Source organism: Myodes glareolus, chromosome 26 (genome assembly GCF_982192425.1).
Source record: "Myodes glareolus chromosome 26, mMyoGla1.1, whole genome shotgun sequence".
Lineage (NCBI taxonomy): Eukaryota > Metazoa > Chordata > Mammalia > Rodentia > Cricetidae > Myodes > Myodes glareolus.
In genome coordinates, this window is record NC_142051.1 from 24,467,811 (window position 1) to 24,493,373 (window position 25,563).

Below are 25,563 nucleotides of genomic sequence, written 5' to 3' on the forward strand. Positions count from 1 at the left end.
GTTTTCTCTGGCTTAGAGACTTCCCTTATTGATTCTTCTCATGCCTACACTGAAAATAATCTTTGGATGTTTCTTCTATATTCTCTCTGTTCTTACATCATGGACTATCCTGAAAACAGTTTATTTCAATATGTTGGAGGAAGCGTTGCTCAGTTGAATATACATGCATTGAGTGTTCATTCTATGCAAAACAGATAAAATATGAGTAATTCATATTCCTAATCTAGGAGGATGCAAATATGTATGGCTATGAGTAATACGATACAGACAGTAATCAATTTGTGGCAGAGATACTTGACAAAGACGAGAAGATTGTTTTTCAGGCTCTATGGCTTAGCATTTCACTTAGGACTGTGCTGTGGAATAATCCTCTTGTACACTGTAAAGATTTCTCACTCAAATTCGTGTAATAGAATGCTGATTGACTAGTAATCAGGCAGGAAGTATAGATAGGGCATGAAACTAAGGATGATAGGAAGAAGAAGGGCAGAGTCTGGCATTGTCAGCCAGCTGCCGAACAAGTAGGACATGTTAAAAAATGAGGTACCAAGCTGGGCGGTGGTGGCACATGCCTTTAATCCGAGCACTCGGGAGGAAGAGGCAGGCAGATCTCTTTGAGTTCGAGGCCAGCCTGGTCTACAAGAGCTAGTTCCAGGACAGGCACCAAAGCTACAGAGAAACCATGTTTCTAAAAAAAAAACAAACAAAACAAAACCACAAACAAATAAACAAATAAAAACCAAACCAAAAAAAAAAAACAAAAAAAATGAGGTACTAAGTCATGAGATATGTAGCAAAGCAAACCTAGAAATATGGGTTAATTTAAATTTAAGAGTTAGCTAGTAAAAAGCCTGAGCTATCAGCTAAGCATTTATAGCTAATATAAGCCCCTGAATGTTTATTTGGGACCAGGTGGTCAGAACAGGAAATGTCCCTTTACAGGACAGCACAACTAATTGGCATGAATCAAACTTGTCTTAGGAGTGAGACAGAGAAGAAACCAGGAGTTTGAATTTGAGAACAGATAAAAAGGAAAATGGTCTTGATATGGTTTCTGGGGTTGGTGTTGAACATACTGTGTATGGCGTATGTTTGGGATATTAATACTAGTACAGTCAGTCATTGGAAATGAGCCTGATTCCAAGAGCTACCCTGGGAGCTGGATATAGCCCTGTGAATCACCAGTGTGTAGGTCTGGCTTTCAAATCACAGAGTGGGTGGATTTGCAAAGTAAGACATGTGGTATGCTGTTGTATGATTTTTTTTTCCTGGATAGAGGTGAATAAACATCTATTTGCCCCACGTGGGTCACTGAGACAGACACAGAAATTATTCCAGTCAATCTAGAGATCATACTGGCTTTACTTACAGAAACCAGGGATTATAAGAAGGGATTGCTTCAAGGAGCATAATGACGCAAGGCTAGCTACATCACCAAAATGCTCATATCTCACCCCTATTCATAGGAACTCCACTGGAGACTTCCCACTTCTGTGGCAATTGATTCCTGTTTTTCTATCACCCCCAAATAAACACCTTTCAAATTATATACCATTCCAATCATTCTAAGCTTTGTAAGTTTTATCATTCGATGAGCCTCTTATTTTCTAGAACAGGGAACATTTCAATTTGGAGGAAATAACCACACAATGTCCCCTACTGATGCCCAGGCTCTTTTCCCATCCACTCTTCCATCATGTACCCTGAGCCTTGCATGGGTTGATATACTGCTCTGTATTAGTCTGGCTATTTTATTTCATTTATGCTTGAGCATGAGGCCACTGTATCATGACAACAGTCACGTATTCTCTAGAGCCTGCCTTGTTATGAAAGTGCGGCAATCACCATCTGCTGGGGAAATAAAGAATTTTCCCTTCATATCCAACAAACGTTTATAATAATCTGTGCATAAAACCCAAATATTTCGAAGGCAATTAACAGACACCTCACATCCATTTAACAAAATAATAGTGACCAATCACTTTCATGCTGGGATTAACCTCCGGAGACATAGTTATTTTTCTTGGATTGCAATTTTAAGAACAAATTATTCTGTAGGAGGATCCTAAAATTGAATTAGAAAACACTTCATTGAACTTATAACACTCGTCAATGGACACATAATGGTTTGTATATTGGTGGTTTAATGTGCATGGTCCACACCAAGCAGGACAATGGGTGACAAAAGCCACCCAAGTCTTAGAACCAAAACGTGTAATGTGTTTAGCTTTAGGGACCTACTTCTAATTCTAACATAAAATCACACCAGTCAAAGCCCTTCTTTAGCATTGGTCTTTACAAAAACCCAGAAACACCTGTAGAATTTTGGTATACCTTCACCACCTACATAGGAAGGATTTTCTTTCTTTCTTTCTTTCTTTCTTTCTTTCTTTCTTTCTTTCTTTCTTTCTTTCTTTCTTTCTTTCTTTCTTTCCCTCCCTCCCTCCCTCCCTCCCTCCCTTCCTTCCTTCCCTCCCTCCTTCCTTCCTTTCTTTCTTTCTTGAGGCAGGTTTCTCTGTAGCTTTTAAGACTGTCCTGTACTGGAACTAGTTCTTAAAGACCAGGCAGGCTGGCCTTGAACACACAGAAATCCACTGCCTCTCCCTCCTGAGTGCTGGGATTAAAAGCATGTACTATCACCACCCAGTGGATACTTTCTTAAAAATTTCGTGACAGCTGTTTATCTTGTCATTACAAATATTTCCCCAACACTGAAGAATTCAAATAATATAGTGAAACCATTTTTACACAAGTTGGGCAGGATTTCTGAGGGCCCAAAGGCGTCTCTTTTATGCCACCGTCCATCAGCCTTAGATGGCTAGGGAGACACAACACACACACACACACACACACACACACACACACAGAGAGAGAGAGAGAGAGAGAGAGAGAGAGAAATTCCCTGCATTTGCATCATTTGTTTCATCAAGAGTGATATTTGTCATTGATGGATGACACCGGCCCATCCAGCCTTAAGTTTATGTAAATATAATCTACACTTAAGTTTCTATTAGTCTTCTGGCATTCAAATCTTGGGTTACTGCTACAGTGCTTCTACCGAGTGCATCCCCAATCCAGATAATCTTGATGGGGTCAGTTTGTACCTTTGGGTCTATTCTTTGCAGAGAAAGAGAGAGGCCTTGTTCTGATCTGAGTGCCAATAGAGCTGGCTTCCAAGTCTTATCAATACATTTTGGAGAAGTACTACAGTTCTTGCCTTTCAACTATCTACACCTGGCTGTTGAAAGGGCCCTGGGCAGAAGGGGAATATCTATATCCCCAGTACAAGCAAAAAATGTACAGCACATACTGTAATCACCCACACCTAGGGCAAGTTTATTCTCTCCAATTTTTTATTACTTACACAATTTTCCCACTCAAGTCTCCCATGAATCATTGCTCAAAATTTAAAAACTTCCAGATGCTCATTACCATAGCACCTAGCTTTCTGTTATTGTCTTCTCTAGGACTGCCTGGACACAGAATTGCCACATCTTTTTCACTGACCTGGGCTGAGCTCTTTTGTTTTGCCTTTTGATCATTTTTCTCTTTCTCGATTGCTTCAGCACTTTGGGAACCCGGTTTGCCATGCCAGCCTAAATCATTTCGAACTGCTAGAGCCTTCTTACTTCATGAATCTCAAGCCCCAACATGAGACTCAGCAAAGCCACTAAAGCACGACATTAGTTGGTCTTCTTGGTAGTACAAAATCCCTGACCACTCTTCTCCCCAAAAATAAAAACTAAGCAAACCAAAACAAAATAGAACATAAAATATTAAGAATAGCTTCTAAAAAGCCAGGCAAAGCATTAGGGACAGGCCTTGCTCCCACTGCTAGGATTCTCAGAAGTAGACCAAGATACACAGTTATCCCACATATGTAGAAGGCCTAGGCTGCTCTGCTATAGGCTCCCTAACTATTGGTCCAGACTCCATGAGCTCCTATGAGCAGCCTTGCCCAGCCTTAATACAGGGGAGGATCTTAGTCCCACCTCATCTTGGTATGCAGTACGTTGTTGACACCATGGGAAACCTGTCCCTTTCTGAATAGAAACAGAGGAGGAATGGATTAGAGAGGCGATTACAGACACATGCTCTTTAGTAGAGAGTTCCATGAATTCTACATATCACAAGTTAGGTCTTTGCCTGCATGGCAAATTCTTCACCCACTGAGCCCTTGCCCTAGTTCTCTAATAGATAACTTTTAAGCCTTTAACCTTTAACCCTTGTCCCCTTAGAGTTTTAGTCATTGTCGTGGTGGAAAATAAATTCAGCCCAACATCAAAAGGCCCTATAGTCTTTAGCAATCCTAACACTGTTTAAGAGTCTGAAGTCTAAGTCTTTTCTGGGAATTGGAACAATTGCTTGATGTTGAACCTTTATCAAATTAAAAACAAAAATATGTTTTTTTGTTCTATTTACAATGTCACAGACTAAGTATTTCCATTCTAACAGAGAGTAATGGGGGGCAGAACAAGGAAAAGGGAAACAAAAAGAATAAAGCTTGGTGGGTCAAACTCCATATCTTGCAGTACCATGTCAGGCACCAGATATTGTCATGTAATCACCTGGGAGGCTTTGGCTAGCTTCACTCCTCCAGATTTGCCACCTGCTCCACACATAGCCTCTCGTTTGGGCCTGCTGTGCTCTGTGTAACCAGTTTTTCTTGGCAGGCTCTCCATGGCCTTGGCATCCCCAGCATCCTGATATCTCCACTTCAACTTGGACGTCACCATCATTGCTTTGCACAATGACCTCAGGAATTTGCACAGGATAGATCTCTGGTTCACATGGCTTGGTTGCAGTGACCTTATAGAAACTTGGCATATGCTCTATGATTTCATATTGCCCTCTTGCATCTTTTATGCCTGTACACAAGTACCCCGTATGTAGCACTGTCTAGATTTGGTGTCATTTGGGGGTCGAGTCTATCCCCATGGAAACATTTTCTTTGACAGTTGTTTTAAGCATGGAAACCTTGGTTTGGTGGTCTCAGTCTACATTGTCTCTTTTCAAATCCATTTCTATTTTCCATAGCTGGAGCCCTGCAAATATAAGCTCTTGTCCACAGGAAACCTATTCTGTTGTATCAGTGCAGAACAGCAGATTTCTCTTTAACAACACTGAATTCAAGCAAGTGCTTTAGAACATGATTTATTTGTAACTTTGAATTCAGTAATCCATTTTCCCTCGACCAACCACACATTTTAAGTATCTTCTTGTTTTATTCCCCCTCCCCCATTTTCTCCATGTTTCTGTCTCTCTTTCTTTTTCTGCCTCTCTTTCTCTTTTTTGTTAGTGTGGATAAGAGCAATGATCAGTACATATAACATAACCCAAATGTTATCCTGTCTTGAGATTTCTTCAAGACATTTACTTAACTTTTGAATTTAGTCTTGCTAGAGTTCTCACGGAACCGGCAGGATGCAACCAGATTGTTTCCCAGAGCATAACACTGGTCATCTGTAGCTCAATTTCTGATAGCTTCTGGAACCTCATGAATGAAGCCACCCCTATTTGAATTTAGCATGACTTTTTTGTCCTTTGAGACCCCCACAAGAGAGCTGATTAAGCTATGCTTGTGGTCTTCAAAACCTTTTCTAGCCAATGTTCCAGACTCTCCAACATCTCTCCTAAGGCCAAAGAACTCAGGGTTAGGTTCATCACATTCAACAGCTCCAACCACAGGACAGATTTTCTGTTAGACACCTTTCTTGTTACAGTGATAAAATATCCTATTTTTGGAAGCAAATGCTTTTTATCTTTCTCTATTTTTCTCTCAGCGTTTAAGGCTACACTGACCTTAATACCTCTTTATTATGCAGTCCATGGAATGGTAAAAGACACATAAAAGACAATAGGCTTTTCCTATTTTAATTAACCTAATCTAGAAACTCCTTCACAGGCCTATGCTGAAGTTTGTGTTTTAGATAATTATGAATACTGACAAGTTGTCAATCAACGTTTGCCAGTTCAAAGCCCATGCCAGCACCCTGATATCTAATGAATCAACCTCTTCCTTAACTCTGCTGCTGAACACAATCCTATCTAGCACAGTGAAGTAACCATCAAATATATCACCTCTCTCATAATTACTTCCATTAGTAATGACTGTCTTCCTCGCTGGTCTTCTTGTCTGTGATATTTATGGAGAGATCAGTCAGTGATAACCAAGGGTCTCTAATAGCTTAGTCCAAATAAGTCAGTTCATCAGAGACTGATTTCTTCTGTCTTGCCTCTGGTTATGCATTCTTTTTTCTCTAGGAGTGAAGAAAAGTTATATCACTTCGTTTCTCTACCGCCACAGCACTGAGACTGATCCTATTAACCCACATGCCCCACAGTCTTACAAACCAGGCTATAAGAGGTGCTTTCATTCTTTCGTTGAAATTCTTTACTAATTCAAACTGTTCAAAGACAGAATATTCCCCGATTCTCATCGTTTCTTGTACTGAACCATTTTCAAAGCCCTCATCTCCGTATGGAAAGATGGAGTTTTCACTTCCTTTGTATTAAAGGTCAGACCTAAAGGGTATCTTTTCTCATTTCTATCTTATTTATTCTCCCCCTTTTTTATTGTCCAGTTATTCACGTGGGTTTCGAGAATTTAAATGTCAGGAAGGAATCTTCAGCAATGCCTAATTTATATTCTTGCATCTTGTCAGTTTTAAGGAATGACAAACTAACAAGTCAATTTCATCCTCACTTGTATTCCAACCCCACAAAAAATCAGATGCTTATGCAAAAGATATCTTATAAATATCCATTTCCATTGCAATTCTTCCCATATATGGACAATTTTCTGTTTCCTGTGAAGACTTCTCAGTCTTAGTTGCATTTCTTATCCCAATGGCAAAGGACACACAGCAGGCACTATAGCCTGCTTACTGTTCAGGTAGATATATGATACTTTCAGGGATTGCAATGTATTTCCTAGTCCTTCAGGTGTTATAAGGGCATCTCCATGCTCCTGAGGGGGACTTCACTCATGAATGAGGCATGCTACTTCACAACATATAGAGGAAGCTGGCTGTTGTGAGATCCCCTCATTGTGACTCTTTTTAAAGAACTGAAGAATTGGTTTTGATTGCAGGATTTATCATTTATCACAGAGATCATGCAGATTTTAGTTCAGCAAGAAGGCACAACATCCATTACAATAAACGGCAATGCAGCTATACAAACATTGCCTTCACAAATATCTACCCACAGATGAATCAACTTGCATAGCATCTGTAATGGACCATGCATGGACCATGCAGCTTCTCCTCAACAGCTGACCTTTGGTTCTGTCAATAACTGTCCAGGTACCAATTCCATGATGTAACTTTTGGGAAGAAGGTGTAAACAAATGCTTATTTCCTGAGACCGGGCACTGATGATAAAGCAAAGAGTTCCGGCCAAGCCTATGCTGTATAACATATGAGTTTGTTGGAGCTTGGTTATTGGAGCATACCTGATGCAAAGGCAGCTAGCCATATCATCAAAAGCCCACTACCGTGTGAGTCAGTAACAGACGCTGAACTCTTCATCCCTAGAGTTCACTGCACAACTTGTAGGCAGCTCTACTAGAGAGTATCCTTTTCCCTAGAAGTTGCTTACTGCTTGCCACTTTAGGGAAAACCTTGTGACAATTGTAAATTCCTAAGGTCTTGGACCCTTTAAGTTTTATTAGTTTTTCTAACATTATGATCCCCCCCTTCTGCATGGGAGAAATTGTTTCAGTTAGGAGGTAACTAATCCACAACAAATAACAAGATATTTATCTCTCAGATCCTCAAACATATTTTCTTCCCGTAGGGAGACTGACGATTTGCAAATGTCCCATGCCCATCCTCCCAGTCTATACAGGATAACTCTTTTGTTTCCCCTTCCCAGGGAGATCTATGAGATCTCCCTTGGGCCTTGATTGTTAGCTAGCCTCTCTAGGTCTGTGGATTGTGGCATGGTTATTCTTTACTTCACAGCTAATATCTACTTATGAGTGAGTACACTCCATGTTTGTTTTTCCGGATCTGGATTACTTCACACAGGATGATGTGAATTTGAGGGTCCAGGCTCAGGGTGTGCAGAGGGGAGAGTGCTGAGAGAGATTACTGAAAAGGGGTGCTTTACTGGAATGGGTGGAAGTCTGACGCAAGGAAAACTACCAAGAGAGCCTACAGGCTCTGGCTAAGACTCCTGGCAGCAATGAATGCATAGCCTAAACTGGTCATACCCTGTGATTGTATTGGTGACTACCTGCGTTGTCATTGGAGAGCCTGAATACAGTCACTGAGTGTTCGCAGAGGTTTCTGTCCCACCCAGTCCCTAGGTCATTCAGTCCCAAAGAAACACACAGAGGCCTACATTAGTTATAAACTGCTTGGTCTATTAGATCAGGATTCTTATTAACTCTTACATCTTATAGTAACCCATAATTCTTGCCTGTGTTAGCCATGCAGCTTAATACCTTTAATCAGTGAAGCATTCTCATCTTGCTTCTTCTGTGTCTGGGTGATGACTGCAGACTGAGCCATTCCTCTTCCCAGAATTCTCCTGTTCTGGTTGACCCACCTATAGCTCCTGTCTGGCTACTTACCAATCAGCATTTTATTAAACCCATACAAATGACAAATCTTTACAGGGTATAAGACCATTGTCCCACAACTGATGGAGGCAGCTTCAGAGACTTATGGCCAAACCTTGGACCAACCTAATAGAGTCATGCTGAGGAGGAGGAGGAGGGATTTTAGGAGCCAGACGGATCAGGGATATTTGAGGAAAATTTGCAGGAATAGCTAGCCGGATTCATGGGAATGCAGAGTCTGAACTAACAGTCAGGGAGCCTGCTAGGGAATAACCTAGGCCCTTTGCCTATATGTGACAGTTGTATAGCTTGGTCTATTTGTGGGACTCCTGGTAACAGGGGCAGGAGGTGTCCCTGGTGCTTTGACTGGCCCTTGGGAACCTATTTCTCATACTTGTTTGCCTTGCCCAGCCTGAATACAAGGGGAGGTGCTTCGGCCTTCGTACAGCTTGATACCCATGCTTTGCTGGGGTCCAGAGGAGGCTTGCTCCTTTCTGAGAGAATACAAAGAATGTATAGATTGAAGGGGGAGGAAAGGGGAGGTGGGGGAAGGGAATGGGAGAAGAGGAGGAAGGGAGGGAATGTAAAATAAATAAATTACATTAGAAAAGATTTGCAAATGTTTGATACACATTGACATCAGACTTTATTGCCACTTACCTTAATGTTCTTTTTGTATATTAGTGCACATTTTAAAATATATCTCAACTGCTTTCTTTGCATTCTAGCACTGATCTTGGAATTTGACCAAGGCAGGCCTTCAGATTATTTGTTGAACAAATTTTCTGTAGTTGGTGTCTTCCCCAGAGTCCATTTTCATTCCTATAATCATTATTTCATTTTAAAGGTATCATGGAAATTGTTTTAGAAACATTAAACACAAGGGAGATTTTGTGGATTTACCATAATGAAACATGGATGTATAAATTTTTATGTCACCATGCAGCTTTGTTACTTAGAAAACTGATACTTGAAAGTACTTGAAGTGTTTTAAAATATTCCTTCTTGAGTTGAAGGAAGGACTCAGTGAGTGAGTCGCTTGTCAAATAAGTTTGAGGACTTGAGTTCAATCCCCAGAATACACATAACAAACTTACTAGGAGAGCACTTGGGTTTGAAATCTTGGGGTGCCTTTATCTGGAGGAGGGAGGCATACAGAAGTCCTAGATGCTTACACATTTGGAAGCTTGTGGAAAGCATCAATGAACAATAGAGATTGTGTATCAAATTAGGCAGAAGGCAAGAACCAACACCAGAGACTTTCCTCTGACTTCTACACGTTCTGTATCTCATCCATGTCTACACCCACATGCATGTGCACTCACACCATACCCTCCCCCATACTGTTTCCTATATGCATATGTAAGGTATAAATGAGTTAGTCTGTTCCTTGGTGAAATTTGCAGCTATGTGTAGAGGGTATTTGCATCAACTTCTACCACCGTTAGGGGTGGCTGGGAGCTGCATGAGAGGCAAATCTGTTTGCTGCTGCCAACATTCAATCATCTATGCCTGAACTACTTCACATACAAGTTAGTTTGGTTGTGGACTTCATATTCTGTATGCTGTGCCAGACGGTCTTCAGTAGTGTTTAATAATGATCATTTCTATTCTCACTTGGTTTTGCCTACCTCAGAAGAAATCTGGTCATCAGAGAAAGATAAAAAAATATTCCAGTGCCAGAAAAAAATAAAAATAAAAGTATAATAGGGAAGCAAAAGACGAAGGAAAGACTGAAATAAAGGTTGGGAAAGAAGACTACAGAAAAAGGGTTTCATGCATTTAGTACACTTTTGTACCTTTTGCTCCTATTATATAGACTTAGTTTTCTTCCCAGCCCAAAGGGAACAAGAGAGAAAGAGCAAGAGTAATACACACAGATGAGCATATTTTTTCCATCTCTGGTACAAGTCTTGCTGCTAAAATGCTGAACTTGCTACATCTTAGCCTCTTCTCCCAGAGTTGTACAGATCAATAGGTTATTACATAGCTTCTAAAGAATCTTCCGCAGAGGTAGTCTCCATGTCCTCAAGAAGTTGTAGAAAGAGATTTTGATGAAATATCTCAAATGTAAACATTTCATCTTCTCTATGGTGCTCCACTAAGTTCTACAACTTTGAAGGCATCCTCCTGTAAAGGAAAAAAGAAAGTCTTTTTTTTTTTTTCAGACCGTTGTCTCTTTGATACAAGTGATTTCTCACTTCCCTTTTTATTTTCTTATTCACTCAGCAATGAACTAAATGTTCGCTCTGTGGTATACACAGAGCACTATCCTCCCTGCACTCAGTGTGGAAGAGGGACCACACAGAAGGTGATGTCAGACCCTCACCCCAGGAGGAAACTGACTCCTCCTCCCCTAGCAACCATCACCTGTCAGTAGCTCCTACGGTGGGCACTGGGCCTCATGAACCCAGCCCCCATCCAGTCTAGAGTGCTGAGTAGCTTGATGTGTGCAAGTCTTGTTCAGGCAACCACAACTGTTGTGAGTGTGTAAAAGCAAAGGCCAAATGGCACTGTTTCATATCAATCCTGATAAATCTGTCTCTTACCAAACTCCTCTTTCTTCCTATGCGTTCCCTAAGCCTTAAGGGAATGGAAGTTGATATAGGTGTCATATTTTGGGGGTGAGCACAGCACCACCACTGCATTTGAACAGTTTTTGAGTCTCTTGCTCATTGATGTTGACTGAAGAGCGAAACGTCTCTATTGAGGATTGAAAGACACTAATCTCTTGCTTTACAGTATCAGGACATAGAAGACAGTTCTACATTATGCCCATTTAGCAAAATAATAGAAGTAGATACTCCTCTTGAGCTCATGAGTGCTGCAGTCATGGATTCTTGGCTAGGTTTCCAGTGCCAGATACAAGTTTGATCCTATAGAGTAGCTTTAAATCCAATCAGGACTTGGTTGGTTACCCCACAACAACCGTGCTGTTATTGCACCAATAACAATCTTGCCAGGATTGTTGTTGTTGTGATTCCTGAGGTCCACAGGTGGATAAAATTATAATGATACAGAATTTTTTTCAGTGAACCAGAGCTATTTCTTTGGCTTATTAATCTTCCTTCTCCATTAGCAGTTGTATTTCTTTTAAATACAACACGCATTTCCCAGTGCTTTCTTGTTTTAGGTCAGTACTTAGCTGTGTGTGTGTGTATGCATGCTTGAACATGCAGTGGCCGAACAAAAGTGTCAGATCTATTAGAGATGGGCTTACAGGGATTTGCAACCTCCCTGAAATAAATTCTGGCAATTGAACTCTGGCCCTCTGGATTAACGCTAAGTGGTCCCAATCACGGCTCCACCTCTCCAGTTTCAGGCCTTCAGATATTTATAGGACAACCTTGTACCCCCACACAGACACACTATATAGGAATGAAGATCCTATACACTCAGTCTTCCTACACATCTCAGACTTCCTTGTTCTCACCCTTCAACATGCTTATTCCGTTTGCATGTTGCTTTCTCCAGTTGCAGCCAAAGAAACGTTGCACATTTCCTACAGTCTCATTTTCTGTCTCCATTTAACGTTTTGGTTTAGACTCTGTGGCTTTTCGTATGATAAAAAGCATCCCATTAAGTTGTAATTATTAAAGTCTCTGTGATGACTCTTGTCTCATTTCTGGGAGATAAGTAACCGTCCTTGACTTTTATGGAGATTGAGTTTGAATGTTTTCAATTCTTCATGAATTTGTATGTGGTCAAAAGTACCTGCATTTTCAGACTTCCCATTCTGAAACAGAATTCCTTCCTTGTGTTCTTTCTAGGCACTAAGCACTGTAATCACATGAAGGTTTTTCAGCTTCTCCATATCCCGAGGATTATGTTAGAGCCTGTAGAGTTCAGAATGTTGGTACTTTGTGGTGGCTATTCTGAGATTTTGTTAGATCACTAAACCTTTAAGGTAGAGTATAAGTACAAGTTGGAAGTGGTAATAGATGCCAAAAAGACAGAAATACCTTAAACTTAAATTTTAAAGGGGAACATGTGATCAAAATGAACACTCTGAACGTGGCTGGCAATGAAGGCTGACTGAGAAGCCAAGGATAATGGCACTGGGTTTTTATTCTACTGCATGGACTGACTTTGTGGGAACCTGGTTTATTTGGATACTCACCTTTATAGACCTGTATGGAAGGGGAAGAACCTTGGACTTCCCATGGGGCAGGGAACCCTACTGCTCTTAAGACTAGAGAGGAAGGGGGAGGTGAGGAGGGGAGAGAAAAGGGAGGCGGGAAAGAGGTGGAAATTTTTAATAAATAAATAAATAAATTTAAAAAAAATAAAAAATAGAAAAAAATTTAAAGGGGAAATGTTATTCTTGAATAAATAAGTACTTTTAGCTTAACCACAATTTTAAATATATACTAATATCCTCTTTAGAACCAGGTTTGGCAGACACATCTGTAATTACAATTACTTGAGGCTAAAGGCAGAGGAGAATTGCTTGGGCCCAAGTATTTGAGGCCAACCTAGGCTATAGAGCAAGAATCAGTTTTTTAGAAATAGCTCTTTTTAATTTCTGATTAATTTTTCTTCCTTAGAATGTAATTCGACACTTGGTTATTTGAGGATGATTTCTGTGTTCTGAGACTGAATAAGCTTTCTCCTTCACAGTCAATTATCCTTACCTGAAAACCATAGTTAACAAGCAAGGAAAAAAACACTTCTCCTCCTGTTTTAATAGCAAATTAATATTTATAGTAATGTCTTTTAAGACCTAATATTTCTTTCTTCTTTTACTTCTGAACTTCTCATAAAATATCCACATGGAGAATATGAGTCTATATAGTTCCATATTTTTACATCATTAAAAATGCTCAGATGCTTAAAGCCGATGATCTGAATATTTTAGCAGGCCTGACCAAATTGCATAACTATAGTTGATTAATGAACTGATGTTGACTAAATTTTTAAGGCCCATTTTTAAGGGGAGGACTGAAGAACGATTAAAGCAAAAATTATGGCATTGACTCTTGTTCATACCCATTTCAGTTGTTTGTAACAAGAATATCTGTCTAATAAGAGTAAGAGTCTCTAATTATTTAGCACTTGCAGCCACGTGAATTAAACCAGTATAGGTTAAAATAAAAAATGACAAGTTCTAGAATGAAGGAAATAATATTTAAAATTAAATTGAGGCTGGGAGTATAGCTCAGTGGTAGAGGCCATGATTACATGTGCAAGCCTCTTGACAAAAAAATAACTAAGTCTATAAACATTAGCCATTACAGTGTAAATGCATTTTTATGCATGATTTGATTAAATGGATCAGATTCCTAACTTATTTTCTTTTTTTAATATCATAGGCTTAAGTATTGAGTAATTATAAAATAATTGGGAAGCATCATGTCAAGAAGTAGTCATTTGATAATTAGAAACTTTAAATTATTCATAGTTTAAATCTGTCTTCTAGATTAATACTTAGTTGTGAATCTTTTTTTCTTCATGATGTCTAGTCAGTGCATTTGATCATCTAAAATTTTACCCTACTATGATAACAAATAATTCCTTGCTACAATGCAGCAACACTCAGATAACCCTTACATCTTCACACATGGAGAATTCTAGTTGGTTTGTAACTACAAGCTTCACTGCGTGTGTTGTTATTTGCTCTTTTGCCTTTCTGAGGGGCCCACCACCGAGCTCCCAAAGAAATCACATATGGAGGCTTATTCTTAGTTATGAATGCCTGGCCTTACTTTAGCTTGTTTCTTGCCAGCTGTTCTTAAATTATCCCGACTACCTTTCGCTTCTGGCTTTTACCTTTCTCTATTTCTATATACCTTTCTTTCCTTCTTTCCCCATGACTGACTGAGTGCTGGGTGGCTGGCCTCTGATATCCTTTTCTCCTTGGTCTCTCCTTTGCTCTTTGCTCCCCTCATTCTCAGTTCTGATATATATATATATATATATATATATATATATATATATATATATACACATATATGTATATATATATATATCACATACATATTCTTTGCCTGCCAGATCCTCGTATACTTGCTCTTGCCTTGCTATTGCCCATTCACCTCTTTATTAGGACCATCAGGTATTTTAGACAGGCACCATAACGGAGCTTCAAAGAATTAAACACATGCAGCGCAAACAAAAGTCACACACCGGAAAATAATATTTCTCAACACGTCACACCTACTGACTAGGGTGAATGATACCGAAGGCACTCTGAATGCTACCACAGGAGAAAGGAAATCATCAGTATCAACAACTATAAACTCTGTGACCTATAGCAGTGATCTAACTGAAAGTTTTACGGATACAATATAGAATAAAGGTTTGGGGAGTAAGCAGCCAGTTTTCTGTTTGGGGTTAAGGTCTATTCCACAAGGTGGATCCCATAACTGGCACTGCTAACGTGGCTAAGAACTTGGGACTAGATATATCATGAACCCAGGAAAAAGACCAATACTGTTATTCTGCTAAAGGAATGTAGCAATAAAACAAAATGTTTACTAATGGCATTCTGCTATATCATAAAACAGTGCTCTCTCAACCCACATCAGAGGAGCTTCTTCTTGCACTAGGTGGCAATTAACACAGAGGCCCCCAACTGGACCATGTGCAGAGAGTGAAGAAATTTGGATTACTTCGTCCTAAATAGGATAGCTTCATCAAATCCCTTCTCTCAAACATGGATGATCTATGCTAAAGAGGAGATGGAAAGACCGTGAGAGCCTGAGTTAGTGGCTAACTCCAAGTAAACAGCATCTTCCAGAGACAGCAGGACTGCTACATATATGAACGCACAGAGACTGTGTCAGTATACATAGGACCTGGGAAGGATCAAGCTGAACAGGGTCCCAGCACTGAGAGGAGGAATGGACACAGGGTCACACAATAAGCTATTTGCAATCGATACCTACTGACAAATGAAAATACGTTTTCTCCAATAAGTCTCACTGGGTATTACCAACCACACTCCAGAACAGGGCCCATGCCTACATGAGGTTGAGCAACACAAAATGAACCCAATTTAATTTTGTTGACGTTTTGATTCACTTTTCTTTGTTTTGACTGTTTTTTAAATTTTGTTAGTCTTTTTCCTTCTTTGCTTTGATTTTTGTTGTCATGTGCGTTTTTCTTGTCTTTCTTGTTTTTTTTTTTTATGAACTCTCTGGATGGGAGAATGAGAGAGAAAGCAAAAATTGGGTGGGTGAGTGGGTGGCAAGCATCTGGGAGGAGATGGGGAAAAACATGATCTAAATAAACTGTCTTCATGGAATTCAATAAAATAAAAAAGACTTCGAAGACTATCAGGCAAAGTACTGGGTTCCACACATTGATGCTTCTTCAGATAAAGGAAGAAGAAAAAGAAAAGACATTTTATGAATCTTCTGTATTCAAGAATCACAGAGTACCAGCGCTGCTCTCATAAAGCATTTCTTTCCTAGTAAATAAAATGCTGCAAGAGGTGTAGTGACAAGAGACCTCTAACACATCAGAACTGAAGTCGCTGCCGACTGAAATAATGCTCTCTGCTATAATATATGAAAACACACAGGATCTGAAAGAAACTGTATAGGTGTTTGCTTTCCCAAAGACTGAAAGATATTTTAGGAAACAGTGTTTGAAAAACTATTAATACCGAATACAATGAGTTCCTGGATCAGATGGAAACACGTTTTAATTAGCAAAGGAAGATGGGATGGAGTTCATCTAGAGTATTTGGATTTGGTGACTAGGTGTGCAGAGAAAGCTTGCTGGAAAGAGGCTTACCATAGCTAAGATTTCTAAGGTGAGCAAGAGAGCCACTTCATGTTAACCGTATCACAGAACATAGAAAATAGCTCACATGTGCCAATAAAGTTGCTCCTGATGCTGGCGAAGAGACCAGGTGTTGGTGCAGGATGCAATATGTTCTCCAGTTTGATGCTTATGTTTTATCAGAGGAACCCGAGGAGAGTAGCCATAGGAGCAGCTATTGCAAAGTCAGTGTTTCGCCCCCACCCCCATTCTCCTGGATCATGCACTTGTGATAAAACTACAGGGTGGTACAAACATAAGCAGCTAAGAGAACACCCGTTAATTAGGGCATGCTTACCCTTCTGAGTAGAATACTGTTTCGAAGAGAACAGTTCTAATGGTGTGCCCCGAGAGGCTGCAAAGGGCGTGTGAATCTCATATTACTGTTATTACTCAGTAGGCATTTGATGGCCCCGTTCAAAAGCCATGTCTTATTGGCACTAATGACCACTGATATTGATACTGGTGTAATAAATAGACCTAATTATTGTATTTATCATCCGCTCTTATCTTGGTGACTCACATGCCCAGTGTTCAAATATTAATTTTCTATTGAGTTTGGATAAGTTTCCAGTGTAACGGGAAGGTACTGGAAACAGATTTGTGTAATCTATGCCTAATGATGTAGTAGTGCCTTGATTTGCCCCAAATGCAACATAAAACACATCTGTTAGCCTGAAGGCTAACTCATCAGGATTCATTGTTCAGACTTCTGGAAATCATCATTAAAGTTCCCATATCGTGCTATGTGATTCCCAGTTAGCAGTGTAATCAGGCCTTAATTAGAGCACAACTTTGTTTCTTCTAAGCAGCCTGTTGTTATCACCCTTAGGAATAATGTTCTTTTGGATTCTCTATATTAGGCCAACTTCATTTAACTTTTTGTAAAATTTAATTTGGGTACTCTCATTTTTGTTCTGTTAATGCATTTGAAGCTGCAATATTGATACTCTGTACTACCATTAAAATTGCATTGTAGCCCGGCAGTAGTGGCGCACACCTTCAATCCCAGCACTTGGGAGGCAGAGGCAAGGGTATCTCTGTGAGTTCGAGGCCAGCCTGGTCTACAAGAGCTAGTTTCAAGACAGACTCCAAAGTTTCAGTGAAACCCTGTCTTGAAAAAACAAACAAACAAAAATTGCATTGTATATTACTTCATGAAGTTGTATGCTTTCGTATACTGTTAAGAAAGTTATATAACAATGGTTTTCTATAAATGGAAACCATGAACACAAACTCTCTGTGTTTTCTGTTAAAGAATTCAAAGAAATGAAACGTCAAATACCATTATATGTAAGACTACATATGTATGAGTCATTGTAATTTTCTGTTTACAGAATAGTGAATGATCGAAAGCTGTAAATTTTATAGTAGAGTGAAGACAGTGAATCTTTTAGCATGTTGTGTAAATGTTAACTTAATTTTTTTCCCATCTCTTTCAGGGTGTGGTTAGACCCACTGGAGGATATGCTGTAATGCTGAACTGGACAATGTCTTCCATATATGGCCTCAAGCCTGGAGAGGTAATCAGGATTTTACACACTCGGCCACCTGGCATTTCTCTGATAAAGACATGCAATTTATTATCCTTTTTTTTTTTTTTAGGTGTGGTGGGCAGCTTCTGATTTAGGCTGGGTTGTTGGACATTCCTATATTTGCTATGGGCCTCTTCTCCATGGAAACACAACGGTTTTGTACGAGGTAACAAAATAGAAGTGAAACTCTGTATGGAGGTTCTTTAACTTAGTGGGGTCCAGTTCTCGATGGGTAGTCCTGGGTCGCAATAGTGAAGTTTGCATGGTAGCAGGAACTATTTTTACAGCTTCTTTCGTTTTAAAAGTTATTTCAAATAGAAAAAGATTTAAGAGAAATAACTGTTAACTGTCTTAATTGTGTTGAAGAAACAGGTCAGGAAAAATAAAATTCTGGAGAACATAAAATAACAAGCCTTAAATCTATCCCAGGAGATTTCTAAGTGGTGATATCACAGGGATATGGATTTTAGAATCCTAAAAAGCATTATTATAAAACAGTCAACAGAGATTCACGTTTTGTTATTTTGCAGAATCAGTGGATTTACAAAACTATTTCTCTTATTTTAAATAAATGTTTTCCATGGCTTCTAATACAGCTATGAATATAAAAAGAGACAGAAACCTGGAGCTACTAGGTGAAAAGCTGAATGGTTGACCACTTAAAGACTCTGATATATTAATAAATGTCACCCAGAAATAAGGTTTCTATATGTGTATTAGAGAATGCTCTTGTGTGTCTGTTTTCTGTAACCCTACTAGCAGCTTACATGAAGACATATCAACAAACCCAGTTTTACAGTGGTTCTCAACCTATGGGTCACGACCCCTAAAAAGGATTGGAAAACACAGACATTTACACTGTAATTCATAACAGTAGTAAAATTACAATTATGAAGTAGCAGCGATTCATGGTTGGGGGTCACCGCAAAAATGTGAGAAACTCTATTACAGGCTCATAGTGTTAGGATGTTGAAAACCACTGGATTAGAAGATGGCTCTTGTGTAAATGTATGGAGTACCACACAGCAGGAAAAAAAAATAATGACATCTTGGGGTTTGCAGGCAAATGGATGGATTTAGAAAACATCATATTGAGTGAGGTAACCCAGACCCAGAAAGACAATGATCATATGTACTTTGATCATACAATGATCATAAGTGGCTTTTTGACATAAAGCAAAGAAAACCAGCCTACAAACCACAATCCCAGAGAACTCAGATAACAATGCAGACACTAAAAGAGACTTACATCGATCTAATCTACATGGGAAGTAAAAAAAAAAAAAAAAAAAAAAACCAACAAATCTCCTGAGTAAATTGGGATCATGAGGACCAGGGGAGAGGGTAGAAGGGTAGAAGGAAAGGGAAGAGGAAGAGAGGGGAGCAGAGAAAAATGTATAACTCAAGAAAATCAATTAAACAAATTTAAAAAGAAGATGGCTCTTAGGGAAGGTTGCTTGTCACTCTGTCTGATGAGCAAAGTTCAGACCACAGAATCCTTGTGGTAGAAGCAGAGAACTGATCCCTACTGTAAGTGGTCCTCTGACCACATGCACAGCACAAGACAGGCATAAGCATGCTTGTATACATGCTTATGGAAAAAAATGTAGTTTTTAGTATTTTTTTAACATCTGGGTGTGATGACAAACATGAATTTTCCCTAAATTATCATTTAATATGATACTTGGTTTTTTGGGACAATCTAGCAAGATGAAAAATATAGAAGTCTTTACATGCTCCTATTTAAATGGAAGCATAATGAAGTAAGTGGGCCTACAGAAATGACTCAGCAGTCAAGAGACTTTAATGCTCTTGCAGAAAAGTGGAATTTGCTCTCCCAGCAACCACGGCAGGCAGGTCTCTACAGCTTATAACTCCAGTTCTACGGTATTTCTCAGACCCTCTGGTCTCTATGGGTAACTGCACTGTACAAATCCACTTGAATATTCTTTCCTCCCACCCTCCCCCCACATAAGTAAAAAGTAAAAAAAAAATAGATTAGAATGCTTTCAAAACTTACGATAGAGATGAAATAGGAAGATCATTAGTCGTGTGTAGCTTTTGCCTCAAAGCTTCCCACATAATCTCCTATCACTGGAGCGAGCCATTGATGCATTACTTCCAAAGTATTCCCTGTATGAGGTGGCACAATCTTACTTTTCCGCATTTGAATTTTTTTTCCAGTTCACATAAGAGAGACAAAGTAATTAATTAACATCCAGAAAAGAAACGGAGGATTTGCAAGCAGTTCTTTCAAACAACATGCTTAATTTTTTGCATATCTTAAAAGCATCTTTTGATGTTTGAAGAGTTACTGCATTTTTATAGTACTACATATATAGTGTTAAGTCCTCATGATACACTGAGGGGACATATATTTTAGGAATAATCAGACATAAATTTAAATATCTGACATTGTAGTAGGATGGACAGTTTCTGAGGCTGCCTTCCATGCCGTCCATCTCTCACTATGAGATGAAGAATATCCAACTGAAAAATTGGGCATGTAGAGAAAGGTATCAGATTGTCTAGTCTAGATATTTTGTTACTTTAAGAATGGCCCATTCAACAATTGTGAAACAAATAAACAAACATGTGAGGCCATTCTCTACTCTCATGAAATTCTCCTGCACACCGCATTATTTTAAGACTCTCATCATTTTTGCTTGGTTAGTTTACTATCTCTGAAAAAATAAAATAAACTTTGAGAGAAGTGTTAAGACATCTCACACTGTTTCACTTTCCTTACAAGTGTTTTCATATCCTGCAGACTTGAGAGACATTCCGATGTTTGTAATATAACACATGAAATAATCTTGACACATCTGCTCCATCCTAAAGTCCTTGAAGTATTTAAAAAGTTTTTTTTAATCAAGATCATCATTCCTCTTGAAGAAAACAAAATAAATCCTAACAGCAATGTTTACAATGAAATGTGACATTGCCTATTCAAATGTGACAAAGCAGAATTCATTAAGTTTTCATGACTTTCAAGCTGACCTCAGACTTGAAACACTTAGAATAAGTAGATCTGATTTTTCTATTGGCTTTCCATTACTTTTCTTATTTATTTACAACATGTGCTAACTTTGTCAAGAGTGCTTGCCTGTTTATCTTGGAGTGATGTTTTCAAAAACAGGACAGAGGATAGATAAACTTCTGTTGTATGACTGACAAGAAATATTTAAAATGATTCTTGTAAACTCTGAATTTTTCTACTCCTTTCTTATAAGGTCCCATTTTTTTCTGACCTCAAAATAAAACCTCTTTTGGCTTGTACTACTTCTAACTCTTGGATCTTCCTTTTCTTCTGTACAAGCTAGACTCTGAGAAATGGTCCTCTCCAAACCACCTCAGCTTCATGCTCCTTCACCCAGGCTTCATCTTACTGTACTCTGGTTTCAGTCTGTGACACTTCATGGAAACTTCTGTCATCAGAGTCACTGTTGACTTCATAAGTGACAAGGTCAAAGGCCTTTGTCATTCTGGTTTCGTCATCCTTCTCAGCAGCCTGCAACCATCACAACCAATATCTTTCTTCATTCTTATTTATTTTCCCCTTCACTACTTGTGCAATTTATTTTGCCTCGTGTGATTTTTTTCTTTGCCACTTTTTCATGCAAAATATTTTGAGTTGTGTATGTGTGCGTGTATGTAGTGTATGTGTGAACCAATGCATTCATTAAAGTTACTAACCAGATTATGTGTGAGAAGTTAATAGTATGATCAAAGGCTATCCAAAGGCAGCTGCATCACAAAAATGCCCATCCCAACATGGTTGACAAGTTAAAAACCACTGCCTTTCAGTTCCTTGTATGACTCTCATACAAGTCAGCTGGTCAGAGATCTTTTCCATCAGTTATTTTTAACTGCTTTTCTTTCTTTTTCTCTTTACACATATATATATGTATATATATACGTATATATGTATATATACGTATATATATAGATATAGATATCTATCTATCTATATATATATATATATAGAGAGAGAGATATGTAGATATAGATATAGATTGGAAGATTTTCCCCATAGTTTTGGACAAAGCAAGGATGTCAATTTTCATGGTTCTAGTTGACATATTTATTGAATTTATAGTAGTTGAGTACAGCAATATGAAGAAATACAGGGAATAAATATCAGAAAGGGATGACAAAAATCTGTATTTACAAGTTGCATGCTTATGTAAGTGAAAAGTTACACACTGAATAAAAATTCTCTCAGCTGATGATATTAACCCAAAGCTGGAAAACATGTAAATATACAAATACTTGCTGGACTGCTACCTTCTAGCAGTGAGTATTTGTGACTAAAAGGGTCAACACAGATACCAGGGGAGGTAACTCTTGATCTTCACTGCGTCACTATCTTTATTAGATGCGGCAGCGTAGTTTTTATAAGAACTTAATTACAAGAGGCAATGCAAGTAAGGTCCATTGTTTATGTAATATTTCCTACAATTGCTGATGCTGCTACTGTTTTATGAATAGTTGGTCTAGAAGTTAAAACATAAAAACCAAAGCTTCAAAGAGTCCCCATCCCTTTAAGAACATAAATCATTTGCATAATATAAATGATCTATCTTCACAGTCTCACCTACGTTTCCAGTCTTTTCTTAGGTTCCCGGCATCCTACTTTCCTCCTCCAATACACCATAAAACCATGATGTAAATGGGCAGAAATCTGCCAGCAGTTGACTGTTTCCTTCTGCTAAGGCTCCACGTTCATTGTGCTCTGAGAGCACAGCAGCCCTTTTCTCGGGGGACTCACTCTTAAGTATTCTGTATTAAATGCCGCAGCTTATCAGTGTCGCATCTGCTCGGAGATTTCAATTTTTGCTTCTCTCGGGGTGACTGAAGTTATTTTTACTTGATACTTCCATTAAATCATACAGATCCCTTCAGCTTTGCAAAGCAGGACTGTCATTCTGTAAATTCTGTGGGCAAGGTACATTTGTCATCTCTGCCTGGCACAGTGTTTTCTGGGAGGTGGGAGTAAGAAAAATGAAACATTAAAAGATGGTTAACTGGCTCCGTGGTCGTGAAAAATGCAGAGATAGTTTTTACCTAATTGAATAATTTAAACTAAAGTTTTTAAGGTGAAAAGAATCTTGTTGTGTTTTTAGGACAGCAAACGAAAGCAACAAGATTTGTACAACTTGTGCCGCTCTTTTTTTTTTAATTTTATGTCTTTTTTTATTTATTAAAAATTTCCACCTCCTCCCTACCTCCCATTTCCCTCCCCACCTCCCATTTCCCTCCCCCTTCCCCCACTCTCCCTCCCCCTCCCTCTCCAGTCCTAAGAGCAGTCAGGGTTCCCTGCCCTGTGGGAAGTCCAAGGTCTTCCCCACTCCATCCAGGTCTAGGAAGGTGAGCATCCAAGCAAACTGGTCTCCCACAAAACCAGTCCATGCAGTAGAATCAAAACCCAGTGCCATTGTCCTTGGCTTCTCAGTCAGCCCTCATTGACTGCCACATTCAGAGTGTCCGGTTTGATCACATGCTCGCTCAGTCCCAGTCCAGCTGCGCTTGGTGAGCTCACATTAGATCAGTCCCACCGTCTCAGTGGGTGGATGCATCCCTCGCGGTCCTGATTCTTGCTCATGTTCTCCCTCCTTCTGCTCCTCATTTGGACCTTGGGAGCTCAATCCAGTGCTCCAATGTGGGTCTCTGTCTCTATGTCCATCCATCACCAGATGAAGGTTCTATGGTGATATGCAAGATATTCATCAGTGTGGCTATAGGACAAGGCCAGTTCAGGCACCCTCTCCTCTGCTGCCCAAAGAACAAGCTTGGTACCTCTTCTTGGATCTGGGAACCCCTCTAGAGTCAAGTCTCTTGTCAACTCTAAAATGTCGCTCTTTTTTAATTCTAATTACCAGTTTTATAACACATTCTCAGGGTGCCTGTGAGAGAGTGGTTCCAGGATCCCTTGCGCATAATAAAACCCACAGATTCTCAGGTTTCTATAAATAATGATGACATATATGTGTGAAATAATCATATCCTTCCATACATTTTAAATCACATTTATATTTTATGCAATAAATGATATAGTATAAATTTTATGTAAATAGTTATCATTGTGTTATCTAGAGAATAGTGATAAGAAGATATCAGTATGTACAGTATAGATACAATTTCTAGCATATTTGCTCCATGGTTATTTGAATTAATAAATGGATATGAAAAGAGAATTATTTGGTGTTAGTTTAATTTAGTACTATAAGAAACATTTCACTTAGGAAGCCACACTCCTATGTTTCAGTACTAAAACTATAGTCTTTATGCAGAAAGCATAATTTATTAGATCACTGCCATAGTTTTCAGAGTGCTAACTTTTCTTCAAAATATGGATCTATCAGTTAGCATGATCGAAATTTCACTTTTGTGCCTAGTAAACCATATTATTTCAAAGGTGTAACGTTACGGTGAATTGGGGTCCTGGTATATTGTTCTCCCTTAGTGATGAATCCTGATTTAACAAAACTGATGTTCCAAAGTACTAGGAGATTTGCAGTTCATTGTGTGGCAAATCATCTGGAGTACAAAAGTCAATTCACAAACAAAACCTCTTTTCTAATGCAAATAGCACATGGCATTTTACGAATGAATAATCAATGAGCTCTTTTATTTCAAAAAAGATAATCTACCATGCTCTAGAATTTAATTAAAATCTATAAGTACATTAGCTGATGAAATTTTTAAGAAACAAATAGTTAAAACTACATTGGTCCTTTAACATCTAGATATAAGACTATGATCTTCTAGAAAGAAGCCTGTTTCAACAATGACGAATGCAATAGACATTTAATAAGACTTTTTTTAATTCCATAAGTGAACTTATCATTCTATAGCTGCAGGGTGAAAATATAACTGAAAATTTCAGCATCCTGTTGATTTCTACATTCAAAATGCATTACTATGTCCCTCATTAAAATGAACAAACCCCTATCAATTTCCCAAATAGAATTCTGAGAGTAGCAATGGTTAGTACTGCTTTCTGCTCTCTGTCCGTCTCTCAAGGACTGTCTACACTCACTTGCTCTTTTTCCCATCTTCCACCCTGTAGTTTGACCTTTCTCACCGTTGCTCCACAACGACTGTCTTTCCTGGCATCTCATCATCTCCATTTTCCCCAAGCCTGTGGGGATTTTCAACTGTCATCACTTTTGGTAACGATATCATTTCAGAACGTGATCATCATCCCCTCCCTTTAAAGAGGTATTTTTACTTTATTTTTAATTACATGTATGTGGAAGTTGGAAGAGGGCCCTGGATCCTTTGGAGCTGGAATTTACAGATGACTGTGAGCTGCATGACCTAGGCATTGGGCGCTGAACTCTTATCTTCTGCAAGAGCAGTTGGTGCTCTTAACTGCTGAGCCATCTTTCGAGTCCCCAACCATCTCCTCTTGGTTTCTCTTTTCCTTCCTACGGCCTAACCCCATGTCTCTAGTCATCCTTCTGTTCATTCTTGTCATAGGGACTCACATATCTGTCCATTTTTTCCCCCAAACATTTTCCTGTTATACAGCAGATCACATTTCATGTACACTTCCTCTTTGATTTCTTGAATGAGATCAACCCCATTGTATAGTAGTTCAGTAAATGCATCAGGCTGACTTGTTTCTTAGTCGCAGCCCCATTCATTTGTATGTTCTTTTAGTGTGTTTGCTTGTTCCTTTCTGTT

At 38.9% G+C, this 25,563-nt stretch overlaps 1 protein-coding gene across 1 annotated transcript in view; it reads left to right on the forward strand.

The window, feature by feature from the left end:
- Positions 1 to 25,563, forward strand: part of Acss3 (acyl-CoA synthetase short chain family member 3) — a 161,697-nt gene that overhangs the window by 71,147 nt on the left and 64,987 nt on the right. The window contains exons 6-7 of the mRNA XM_087902008.1: positions 17,779 to 17,859; positions 17,942 to 18,037. Coding sequence (XP_087758134.1) covers positions 17,779 to 17,859; positions 17,942 to 18,037 — 177 coding nt within the window. The remainder of the gene's footprint in view (positions 1 to 17,778; positions 17,860 to 17,941; positions 18,038 to 25,563) is intronic.